General features: G+C 33.9%; 1 protein-coding gene across 1 annotated transcript in view; it reads right to left on the bottom strand.

Moving 5' to 3' along the window:
• CysRS (cysteine--tRNA ligase, cytoplasmic) overlaps positions 1-13,477 on the bottom strand; it is a 269,424-nt gene that overhangs the window by 40,529 nt on the left and 215,418 nt on the right. The window contains exon 14 of the mRNA XM_090414790.1: positions 11,988-12,028. Coding sequence (XP_090270916.1) covers positions 11,988-12,028 — 41 coding nt within the window. The remainder of the gene's footprint in view (positions 1-11,987; positions 12,029-13,477) is intronic.

Genomic DNA, 13,477 nt, shown 5'->3' on the forward strand with positions numbered 1-13,477 from the left:
ATCATTAACAGAAAGATTACCAAAACAAGCCATTAGGAAAAAGAAAACTAGGACGTTCTCTTAAATGATTCAACGATGACTTCTAAGGCCAGAACAGGCCATGCTAGTCCTAAATCCTTGATACGCATGATGATGATTATCATTAACTTCTTCACTTTCAGGAGTCTCAGAAACAATCTCCACTATTTCGTCTTCACTAAGAGGTTTATCAATTAACAATTCTTCAATATCAATATCGAATCCTTCCTCGCCAATTTCACATGCCAAACTTCTTATATTGGGGAATTCTGCAGTATGATTGAAGGGAACAGAAGTATTCTCTTTAATACATGCGGGCTGAATAGCTTTCCAGCATGCATTCATAGTTTCTGGTCTCATATCATAGTTTCAGATAACAATAATCGAACCTGATCAATACAATCCATTATTGAAAATTTTTTCCACACATCCATAATTTGCAGTGTTTCATCATCATTTAGCTTGTTCAAAACGTACTAAAATGTTCGTCTGATATAATGTTTTAAAAGTCGCACTTATACCCTGATCTAGAGGTTGTAGTAATGATGTGGTATTGGGCAGCAGAAAAAAAATTGCACATTTGGGTGTTCTATGGCAGGATGACAGGGTGCATTATCAAGAATCAAAAGCAATTTAAATCCGAGACCCTTGTCATTCAAATATTGTCTAACTTCTGGCACAAAATGTTTATGCAACCATTCAGTGAAAATATCAATGCCCACCCAAGCTTTTTTTATTGGCCATCCAATGAACTGGCAATTTTTGAAAATCTATGCCTTTCATTGGCCGTGATCTTAATGATCGATTTATGAGCAGTGGTTTTAACATTCGATCTCCTAAAGCATTCAAACAAAATAGGAGTGTTATGCGATCCTTTGCTGCTTTGAACCCACTAACGGTTTTTTGCATTTTTGATATGCAAGTTCTGTTTGGCATTATTTTCCAGAAAAGGCCGGTTTCATCCATATTCCAAACTTGTTCACGAGCGTAACTTCCATCTTCATTATTTTAGCAAGTTTTTGTGGAAATGCTTTAACAGCTTCATCTGCAGAAACCATTTCACCTTTAATTTTTATATTATGAAGAGCATGTCTTTTAATAAACTTAACCAGCCAACCATTGCTTGCATGAAATTCATATTTTTTCCTCGATTGAGATGAAGTATCTGACTGCAGTTTTTTAATCTGTTCATAAAATCTCAATGCTGATTGCTTGATGGAATTTCCATCAATTGGCATTCTTTTTTGTACATTATCTTCTATGCACATCACTAAAGCTTTTTCGACCCGTTCTAGAACAACATCTCTTGTGAATGATGATAATTTCGCGCTCAATTTTGTACCAGAACATACCGCTTTTCTAATAGCCTCTTCATTTTTCTTTATAGATCTGACAGTTGATTCACGGACTCCAAAATGCTTACCCATAGCTGTCGCACCTTCCCCAGTTTGAAGACGATCTAAAATTTGAATTTTTATATCCAAGGAAACGGCTTTAACTTTTTGTTATTGGCAACATCAAATGGGTTGGATTAAAATCTTCGGTTAATGAAATGAAAATTTGAAAATTACATATAGCTTAACATTTATTATTTCTTGGCAAATTTATTAATTTTATAATGCGATTTTTATTTTGATTTCACTTAAAAAATGCAAATGCATAAAATACGGTAACTGTGTTGTCTACTCAAACACCAAATTCAAACTGCTAAGAGCTGCTTTTTTATGCGCAGTCAGTTATGTAATTTGGGGAATTCCCAATAAAGAAATTCGTAAAAATTTAGAATTTTCTTAATTGAAGCGAGAATGCAATTCTACAAAATTCTCAGAATTTTCTTGAATTTTTTCCTAACTTAGACTTTAGGTTGGTCGCATAAAAGCGAATAAAAATCGTGTAAAAAAAAATTATTTTTGATATCCCAATTCACGCAAGTCCCAATTTGCTTTAAAAAAAAACGCATGAAAAGAGGTTTAGGTGTACTGATACTACTTCTGAAGCACCTCTCTCTCTCAAAGATAATATTATTTTTAAACTTCTGTAGTTGCTCCATGATGAAACAATGTTACATAGTATTTATCAATACTACAAAAAAAAGTACGTTTTTCAGCCTGTGGTTCTTTAACTTCAGGATCTGAGTTATAGAATCATTAAGGAACAGAGCCTCCATAGCTCAGTCAATATAGACGAAGCCCTTTGGTCAGAAAGACCTGGGTTTGATTCCCATCAGTGACATTAGGTCTCTTTCGACTAAAGGGGTGAGTTAGCCAGTCTCATACGGAGGTAGGGTTTTTTTTCACCCAGAAACTCTGGTTTTTCATCCCCCAGAACAGGCAAACCGGCATCATAAACACACACGGATTACAGTCAGGAATACTAAAGACGGCCCCGCCAGCCATAGGTCTGATTCATCAGCTATGCCAGTCCTGAGCCCAGATAAAAATAGGGGGATTGAGATGGTGCCATATCTTCCCATAAAAGAGGCTCATGGCCAATGTATCATCATATGAAATAAATAAAGTAACATTATTCAAAATTAAGCGGATATTGAATACCACATTATTTCTTAGCCGAATAAGAAACTCAAAGATAGGGAATCTAATCTAAGAGTTTCATGCTGAATATAGAAAACTATATAAAGATCGGCGAGTTCAAGCATAAGCCAACACCTGGTAGTGCAATGCTGGGCTATTCTTAGTAAAGGTGGAGTAAGCTCCGATCACTGTTCTTAGTATTTTCCCATAATGTAAAACACAGCTCCTAGGAGATGTATTACTGTTCTACATTATGAGAGAAGGTCAGTAATACATTTCCTAGGAGCTGTGTTTTACATTATGGGAAAATACTAAGAACAGTGATCGGAGTCGCCCAGCTTTGCACTACCAGGTCAACGTTGGCTTGCGCTTGGACTCCCCGATCTTTATTTTTGAGTTTCCTATTCAGCTAAGAAATAATGTGGTATTCAATATCCACTTAATTTTGAATAATTTTACTTCGCCGAAGTGAAGCCTGTTGGCTCTTATTTCAGTAATTAAATTAAGTAACAACTCTAGAAATATTCAATTCTCTAATACTACTATCACTCCTTTATAAAACATGAGTAAACTGCTGAAGCAACACCTACTTTAACAAAGCCATGATGTTCTTTATAGAGGATGAAGGTGCTATCTATTTGTAAAAACTCGATGTTACAAAAATTAATAAAATCTCTAGTACATCGATTTTTACTGTAGGAACAGACCTTAAAAACCTTGTATATAATGTATCTATGTTTTGTATGTTTAAACTTTGTATAAAGATCAAAATAAGCCCAAAGGGAATTAACTCGCTCATTGTTTAAGAGCAGAAGTAGGATGTTTGAAACCAAGGGTAGTGTCTGTAAGTCAGCAGTTCCTTTTGAAACGTATTTACAAGTCCTGTAGCAGGTGACCTTCAAGGTCAGTACTGAAAAGGGATGGCCTCCATCAGTCGGAAAGTCCCGTAGGCCATGTAGCCGAATTAAGGACATCAAAGGGGAAGAATAAGATTTGTCAGCGAAAGTTCGAGAACAGCCAGTCACGTGCTGTTGTACAGGGTGTTCTCGTAACTACGCACAAGACATATACGGGGACATTTGGGGTCCAATAAACGTACCCGAAAGTGCAGGGGTATTGAGAATATAAGGCTCGGAATTTTGTTAAGAAGGGCTTCCTGTTTTCATCTTGCGTGATCTGTCCACAAGAGGTCGAGAAGGAGAGGTGTCGATTAGTTCTGGAGGGGAGAGATGGGAATCCGTCCGTGGAGTTTCCAGTCCGAAGCCAAGGATAAACCAGAGGTTACAGTCTAAGGGGAAATCTTGCCGTATTAGTTCAAGCCTTGCCGCTCTGTTTGAGTATGTGCATGCCCACTGACCTATGCAGTTCCTCGCCGGTCAGTTCCAGACGCCGGAAGAAACCTATCCAGTATTCTGATGGCCAATGCGATCCCGCAATAGTGCCCTGTGACTCCCATCAAGTAAAAGAAGAAAACACGGAATGGAGAAGAAACCCCTGAAGCCCCGGAAAAGAAAACAAGGAGGGAAGGCGTATGCAAGACAGTCAGAGACCCACGTGAGTCTGTATGTTAATTATTTTATGTTTGTGATTTAAGAGAATTCCCCTCAAGGAACTGCTGAACTATTTAATATAGAAAAATAGTAGTTTAAGGTACATGAATCGCTCTTGGATTTGTAAAAAAATTATTATTGAGTTTAATGTGAACATAGTTAATTTCCCTAAGAAAAATTGGGCTAATTTAAGATTTCCTTTGATTAATGTGTTAATCTAATTGCTTATTATCACATCATAGAGCTGTTCTAATCAAAAGGAATGAAATATGCCAATGTGATTATCAGTCAATTAACTAAGTCTTTAAGATGAGAATCTAAGAGTCATATAATGTGTGTGTGGTGCATGGTTGATGACTAATTATGATTATTAATGCACACCTAGAAATTTCTTGTTCTGTGTGAATAATATTTAGTATTTGTGATATAGAATGCATTATCTGAGATTTTAATTAGAGAAAAAAAATAAGAGAGTTCACTAAGTATTACATTTGAGTAATTATTCAAGATTAATGAATTTTTTGTATGAATGAAGTTTTGATTTCATGTATTGTATAGTAACTATTAGATCAGTAATTAAATTTTGTTTATATATTAGTACATAACGGTTTGGCCTCATTTTTTTTGTCTTTTGCAATGCACTGATTCAAAAATAAACCCGGATCTGTAAAGTGGGAGCCCAAAGGTTATTAGAGTCCTTTTTGAGATAAATAGAGAGTTATAGGGCCAGGAATGCAAAGCAAATTGATAACTTGGGATGATAAAGAGATTTTGTTGTGAAAGATTTAATAACCTACTGGAAGTACTATATTTCTTGCACCATATCGAGGCATGGATGGCACAGTCATAAATCTAAATAAATATTTCCATTGCTCTCGGGTAGAAGGAGTATAGAATACAGAAGATAGGAATCTAGAGTATAAAAGGGGGAATGTATAAATTAAGTGACGATATATTACACTGTTGCAGCATCACCTGGATATATATAAGTAAAGCATCCCAGGATAATAATAGAAAACAAGAAACAACAAAGGAACCAAACGAAAAATAGAACCACCGTTTCATATTCCACCTCGGGATAAGAGTTCAAATTAGGCCTCTCCAACATCTTAATAACCATTCTAGAGATATTAAATGGTTCATCATTGACTGCTTCTGTCCTAGTTCCACCTTCCATTGTATAATGAAATCATCTTGTCCTCCTTCCACTCATTAGAAATCATGGCTGTGATGAGATCTCAGTCGAACAACCAGTCGCCTTTTGCTAATTCTCTTGCATATTCCTTCAGAACCTATATTAATATGTCATCGAATTCCAACATTGTGTTCGAATCAAGTTATTGCAATAGCTTTAATATCTACAACTCATCCACCTCTATATTTTCATTTAGTTCTACCTGAGAATAATCCAGATAACTAGTAGGTTCTACATGCAATGCATACCATATTAAAGTGATTGCTTAATCTTCTTCTTCTACTACGCGTTATTCCCGCTTCCCATGCAGGGTCCGCGTGTTACTTTAGATGCGACTTCTTGTTAGTACTACTCCCAACTGACCCGTCGCCTGGTCTGCCACTGGGGGGGATATATTTTTGACTGTAGAGGCGTGTGTTCATAGGGCCTGTTTGCGGGCTGAAAAACGCCAGATAAACTGGCGGAAAAAAAACCTACTGACCATGCCCAAGACCGGCTAACTTGGCTATGCCTGAGGAAGATCCTCAAATTCCTCACGTAAAGTGATTGCTTAATAACTGAGCTATATCTAAAGCATTTGATGCTTTCCTATGTTCTGCATTCACTAGGTTCATCTTCTATGGTCGTGTTTTTTTACTTGATGCACAGAGAAAAAAATGTTCTCATATTTTTTCCTTTTCCTGTTTGTTTAATTTCTTAATATAAATAAATTGTGAACCACATATAAATTATTATAGGTGGTTCACAACTTCTCTTGAAAGGAAATGATATCATTTTTTTTTCTTACTAGGATGTTTGGGTATGTCACAATATTAATATATTGTTGAAAAATAAACTTTAATTAGTAAAATTATCAGCAATTAGTAGATTCATTGTCCTTGTAAGGTAATATTGGAGTAGATCTATATCCAATAAATCTTGCTAATCAAATATCTTAAAAAGTAGCTACACAAATCATATGCTTCAGAAATCCTATATTATTGCACAAATAAAAAATTACATTACAAAAATTACCAATTACTAATGAGTGCCCATTTTGTTAAAAGCTATCAACCTAGTGTACATGATATTAAGCTCACTACTACCTCTTCACTGGATGAAGAAATTTAGGTGTGTATGAGGACGAGCTATTAGAGCTGTTGCAGAATCTGAATAAGAATTCAGCAATTGATAAGATATCAGCACGTGTGCTAAAAGAGTGCTCAGCTGAACTGGCTGTTCCTTTGACTAGGCTGTTTAATGAGTCTCAGAACAGGGAAGATTCCACAGGAATAGAAAGAATGTATGGTAATTCCGTTGGACAAGGGTGGTGCAAAGACCGATGTATCCGACTAGGAGTGGTGGTGAAGATTTTGGAAAAATTGGTTAGAGCTTGCATTCAGAAATGGGTTGACAGTGAATCTCTACTTTGTAATGAGTAACATGGGTTTACTAAGGGAAGGTCATGTTTTAGTAACTTGCTCACATTCTATAACATTGTTACCATTGAACTAGACAAGGGGGAATGGATACACCATGATACTTTTGGATTTTGCTAAGGTTTTTGACAGAATACAGCATGGTAGACTGTTACATAAATTGGAGAATATGGGTTTGGATTATAGAATAGTAGCATGGATAAGAGGATGGCTGAATGACATATCAAAAAGTGGTATGTGAGGGATGTGGGTCTGCAAGATTTAAGGTAATCAGTGGTGTACCACAAGGATCAGTGCTTGGTTCACTGTTATTCAATCTATACATTAATGATATTGGGAAGGATTTCACAAGCGACATACAGCTATTTGCTGATGATGCAAAGATAGGTAGGATAGGATAATCAGGAATGCTGCTGATATGCAATACTTGCAGAATGATTTGAATAGGTTGGAATTGAGGGCATGAGAAAATGGATGTCAGTTTAATGTGAGTAAATGTAAAGTCATACACTTCAGCATGATTTGGTGGGATCATGCTTGAAGAAACTGATGAGGCTAGGGATCTTAGAGTTAGTAGATAGGAAGTTGATGGGGCCATGTAGCAAAGATTGCAAATACAACTCAAAAGATAATTGCAATGCTGAAACAAATGCTCACTAAAGATAAGGATGTTTTGCCTCTTTACAAGGCCTTGATAAGGCCTCACATGGACTATTGTGTGCAGGTCTGGTCTCCTGGTTTACATTGCGATTCTGATATATTGGATAGAGTGCAAAAGAGTGTTAAAAATGATATCAGGATTATGGAATACTGATTATGAAGACAGATTAAGAATTTGTAGACTGCAGACACTAGCAAACAGGAGAAATAGGGAGTGATATGATTGAGACTTAAAAACCTTTAAAAGGGTCATACAGGATTTCAATTGATGGACTTTTTCAATATATGGAGGGTGGGGAAAGGACAAGAGGGCATCCTTGGAAGCTGAGAATGAATGCCGCTAAGAAGGGAGTGAGGGCTAAATTTTTTTCTCATAGGGAGGTGCGTGATTGGAATGGATTGCCAATGGATGTTGTGAGTGCAAGCAGTGTGAATGAATTCAAGAATAAGTATGAGTGCTGGTGCATGTAGTATGTGGCCTCAATGAGTCCCTGACTCCCTAGATCTCTCTCTTAATAATAATAATAATTATAAAATGAGAATAAAATGGAACAAACTTATTTAGAAGAGGAAAATTTTATTTTGTTTTTTACAAGGTCCTTGTACAAACCTGCATTTTAAGTAAAGTTGTAAAAACATTTGGAAGTCTTACAAACTATCGTATATCAGTTTTTTTCTTAACCATTTGTTAATAAACTTTATGTATACATAGTAAGTAATCTTACTGGACATTAAATAAACAAGTAGATTATCTTGAAGCAAAATCATGCTTTTCCATCAATAACCTCAGTCTTTTGTCTCAGAACTACATACCACAAATGAGATGGAAAGAAGTATTTGCATAATGTGCACAAGACAACTTCCTAATTCTGAAGAATATACTGAAGAATGGGGGCCTCTTAAGTAAAAAAAAAAAAAAAGCACTCATTTCCAGAAGATAGAATGCTTCCACCATCTGAATACTATTACCATATCCATTGTCTTTGATGTATAGGCATTCCACTTTTTTCCAAACATTACACAAAATTCTATAGTGTGTTTATCTTAAATTACAAAACATTATTCCCAATTCCAATGAAAATTAAGCTTCAGAAAACAGTTAACACATGCACACACTGCAACCACACTAATAAGATGAAATATCATATTGAAAGTTGCCCCGTACATTATCAATCAATGTTGTTTTTACTAAGCCGTGTTCCCAGTCTCATTAATTTCCAAACACACGCATTCTTAGAAGTGGCCAGTTGTTTAAAAATCTGCATACTTTGATAATTGCAATTCTAAGAGAAAAGAACCTCTGCAAGTGCAATGCCCTTTGTAATATCACATATACGATAAATCAACCAAAGAATAGATGTTTTGAAAAGACATAGCAGATTATAGCCAGGATTAACTTGGCCTAACATAGAATTTAGGGTTTATATCAAGCTAAGTTACTTGTGACAAGTTATGTCTAACACATCAGGTGAAAAATGAGGAAAAATTTTGAGAAAACAATGGAAATAATTCCAGCAGAAAGTGAATTTAAAGGATAGAGATAATTGTGATTAGTGATCACAAGATGGACTTTGAAATTAAATTCTAGTGAATTTCAATGTTTAGATTATGTCAAAACAACTAAAGCTATCAGATAGTGTAATGCTCCTCCTCAACCAACTTTAAGCTGGGCCATGAATTTGAATGCATTTGAATCCCTATGGGCATGGATGTTCATGAAAGGTCTTCATGTGGTAGACAATTTTCAAGTCCTCTGAGATCATTTTGCTTATTAGAGGCCTGAAGTGGCTTGGAAAAAAAGCATCATGTCTTCTAGAGCACAGTTCCTGGATTTTCTAACCTTTAGGCTACTACCACACCATTGATGTACTATAAGTTTTACAGTCTGTTTCAAGTGAGATTCATATCATTTTTTTCTCTCTTTCTCTCTCTTTTTTTTTTTTTTTTTGCTGATTTGCATGTTTTGTGAGATGGAAAACCTCAGTTTTGGTGGGAGAGAAAATCCCTGCTCCCTTCACAGAAAAAAAACCCAGAAAACTCACCTTTAGTTGAAAAATCTAAGTGATTTGCTCAAACTACACTGAGAAGTGAACCTAAGTATTTTCAACCTCATTACTATAGACTGCAGTATATTTCTGAAATGTTAAAGACTATGAAATACAGTGAAAATGCATCTTTCCAGAATTGATATTTTAGTTATTTTTCTGTGATAAGGAAATATAATATTTGCTCATATCTTTTAACTTGAATGAATATATTAATATGAAAATTAATATATTCATCTTTAATAATAAACCCACAAATATTATACAATCGATTTCAAGAAAACTGCATGATACCATATTAAAATTCAGATATCCCACAAAATTAAACATTGAGAATATTTAAGAATCGTGTTAAACTGTCTTCAATGTATGCACTTTATTTTATTATATCATTTTATAAAATTGTTATTTAAATACGTGTTTCTTTTTTTATTTATAATCAGAGCATAAACATATTTGTGTGAGATAGCAATTTTTTGAAATGTCGGTGCTGTTTGTATCCAGACATAAGTTACTTTAAAAATCTCATTATTATGCAATTACATATAAGAAAGTCAAATGTACTCATATTATGAATATAAGTACATTTGAATTTGTATACATATGAATACAATATGAATATATTGCTTTAGTGTACAAACCCTATGAAATTAAGAAGTTTTACAAGTTCTTCTTGTTTCACAAAATTATAAATGAATAACGTGTTGCTTTTTCAAGCAAAGTTCTGAAAGTAATGACAGGGTACAAGAGTGGACTGGAATGGAAGTTACTTTACTGTATTTCTGAGTATGTACAGAAATGAAAAGAATGATAATGGACATTGCATATTATGAGCTGTTTGAAAGGGGAGAAGAAAACTTCAATTTAGAATTGAAGAAGAAAGAAGAGATGAGAGACGGAATGCTTTAAAAAGTGTGAAGTAGATATTATTATCTACTTCACACTTCATATCTAGCCGGCCTGGTTGGCCAAGTGGTTAGCATATCCACTCTTCAGCCAAAAGGCTGCGGGTTTCAATCCCACCGTGGGCATGGATGTTGTGATTGTCTGTGAAAATACTGGTGGTGGTTGGTGAGAGATGGCGTTGGTATATATGATGAAAGTAGTCGCAGTTGTTGGAGGTGTACAGACAGTTGTAGAGTAGGTGCCCTCCCTCGACGAGTCTTTGGACTCCCTGGAAGTGTCACGTAATAATAATAATAATAATAGTAGTAGTGCATATAAAGTTACTCGGTTAAAAATGAAAGAAACTTTAATGCTCTTCAGTTCACATAGAAACTTGTTTTATTTAAGATTCTCAGTCTGAAATGTTACTTGAAGCTGTTGATATGGTTTTAGTTATATCTTCAATGAAGTATGCCAAGACTTTTGTTCTCAAGTGATTAAAGAGGCAGGAATATCTTATTTAGCCTATGTTATTGCTATACATGTAAGAGTAGTTCCTGTGTCAATCTTCTGCCTGTATAAATCCATAACAGTGATGTTTGCTAGAGCAAGAGACAAAAATTTTCAGAGTTTTGTTTAAAGGGATAGAAACTAAGATTATAGAAAGTGTAGACAAAGTGATTTTCATACCATTTCATGTTGTGATCTGAGGTATATTGGCAGCTGAATAGTTTGTTTATATTGATTTTATGCTGTATGTTGTGCATATGTTTTTTTTTTGTGTGCGTGTGTGTATATATACCGTATTTTTCTGTGTATAAGACAATACTTTTTTTTCTAGAATTTTTAGACCAAAAATTGGGGGTTGTCTTATACATGGGGGTAACCAGTTGAGAGACCCATTTGCCATAGAGAAATTGCAGGTACCTTGTCTCCATGAACAGGCTTCCACCCAATCACTAGCTTTTGTTAACTCTGTCGATTGACATCATTAATGGCTGATTCTGAATAAACCAATCAGAACTCTGAAAGCATTCACACATCTACAACTTGTTGGCAGGGTAAGTTAATGCATTAACAATATTTTGAGCACTAGCCCATAAAAATGTCTGAAAATAAAAAAACGATGAAGAAAATGATATGCCCGGAACTGAGAGTGATGCATAATTTCTTAGTATATATCTTAAAAATATTACCTAATTACTAAATATACTTTGAATATTTAAAAAAATATCAATGTGTTCTATTTTATATTTAAAATATTGATTTCTTAATTTTGGGTTCGAAAAAGTAGGGTTCGTCTTATACATGGAAAAATAAGGCATATTTTTAACAAAGATGTCTGGAGCTGGAAAAGATGTCAATTCTCTTAATAAGTTAAATGGTTAATAAGATAAATCAAATGGTGTGCAAGTGAGTTTTATAGTTTCAGATATAATTTTATGTTAAGAATTAAACCACTAAATAAACAGAGTAATTAATTTAGAAATGGGGCAATAGACAGGATTGCAAGTGCAAAAGTAACTCTTGAACATAACTTTAATGAAGCAATTGATATTTTAGATAATCAAAAAAAAATTTTTTAAAATTAAATAGTTTTAAAAAACTTTAAAATACATAAACTTTTCCTCAGTGAATAAAGAGAAAAACATTTAAAATATCATCTCCATAGAAAATATTCTTACCACAAAGTGCTTCATGAATCCTAGATTGCTTCTCAAGAAACCTGAAAAAATAATTATCCTTTCATAGAAGTTATTTTAACTGCAATTAAATTATTAAATTATTCCAGTCAAATAACTTGTATCTGTGATCATAATTGTATTTATGGAACACTGAACACACCAAGTGAATAATGTAGTCTGTATCTGTCTTTGGGAAGCAACAGCATCAATGTCATTAGATATTTTGTTATGTATGGGCACAGAAAGTATAAACAACTTTTTTTTTGCAAATTTGATGACTGTTTTTAGTTGCCAACAGATTAATTCACTTAAATTCACTTAAGAAATAACTGATCATGTCATTATACATGCCAAGAAAGAAGTAGGTAAGCCACTTAAATCAAACCCTGATTTCCTATAAGGTCATTGTCATGAACTGTGGTCATGTTCCTGGATATACATTTGAGTTGAGCTATGCTATAAGATAATATAATATGAACATTTTATTTATTCTTTAAGATGAAGCTTACTGCATAATGAAACAAACTGAAACATGAAGGTTCCATCATTTTCATTCCAGATCATGAAGGCTTAAAATGTCATGTTTCTCTTCGAATGCTATTGCTTTCCACCTCTCTGAGAATTTTGTATTCTCAAATTTACTTTTCCCTTTTCCAGACACAATGTTTTGTGATGTAAAACTTTGTTACAGGATATATATATATATATATATATATATATATATATATATATATATATATAAACATGGTGATTCAGTTATTAGAAACCATTCATACCAATTACAATGTTTTATTCTCAGCTATACACTATGGTCTTAGTCAGTTTGGCCACCTGCCTTTGAAGAATATGCATCCTAATTGCCTTACTTCTGTAATCAGCAATTCACAGTCTCATAACAGAAAAATTTTATCCATCATAAAAGCAAGGGTCTACTGTATACATTCAGCAAACTTTGACCTTAACTGAGTGAAATTAAAAAAGAACAATTTTTTAAGCATTCAGGATTTTATTTTGTTCAGAAATTAATTTAATGCTTGATTTTGTTCTTAATTATTCTGCATGTTAATGTTTTCTAAAATTATTAGCAATATGTATTTTTTAATAAAAAAAAAAGTAACTGGTCATATCATTAAAGGGGGAAAAAAGTAAGGAACAATTGAAATTGCTTTGGTAGAAAACTGCCCAGTCTAAAAAAGTGAATATGGTATTGCAAAAAGATTGGATGTTTGTGTGTTCACAGATCACAAAATAAATATCATCTATGATAGGATGACCTCATATTATACATTCAATAATTAAATTGCAACATCATTCACTTGAGTGAAAAAAAAAAAAATAAATAAAACAAAATGAAATAAACATTCACTAGGAATTGCTTTTGAGTTTACACACACAAACAGAAAAAAGAAACATTTTTTTCTGTCTTAGGATGGTTATAAATTGGCTGATACCATGACATGTTAAGTGAAAATAAATCACATTAACAGGAT

Source organism: Typopeltis vanoorti, chromosome 25 (genome assembly GCF_054136105.1).
Source record: "Typopeltis vanoorti isolate ZY-2024b chromosome 25, IOZ_Tvanoo_1.0, whole genome shotgun sequence".
NCBI lineage: Eukaryota > Metazoa > Arthropoda > Arachnida > Uropygi > Thelyphonidae > Typopeltis > Typopeltis vanoorti.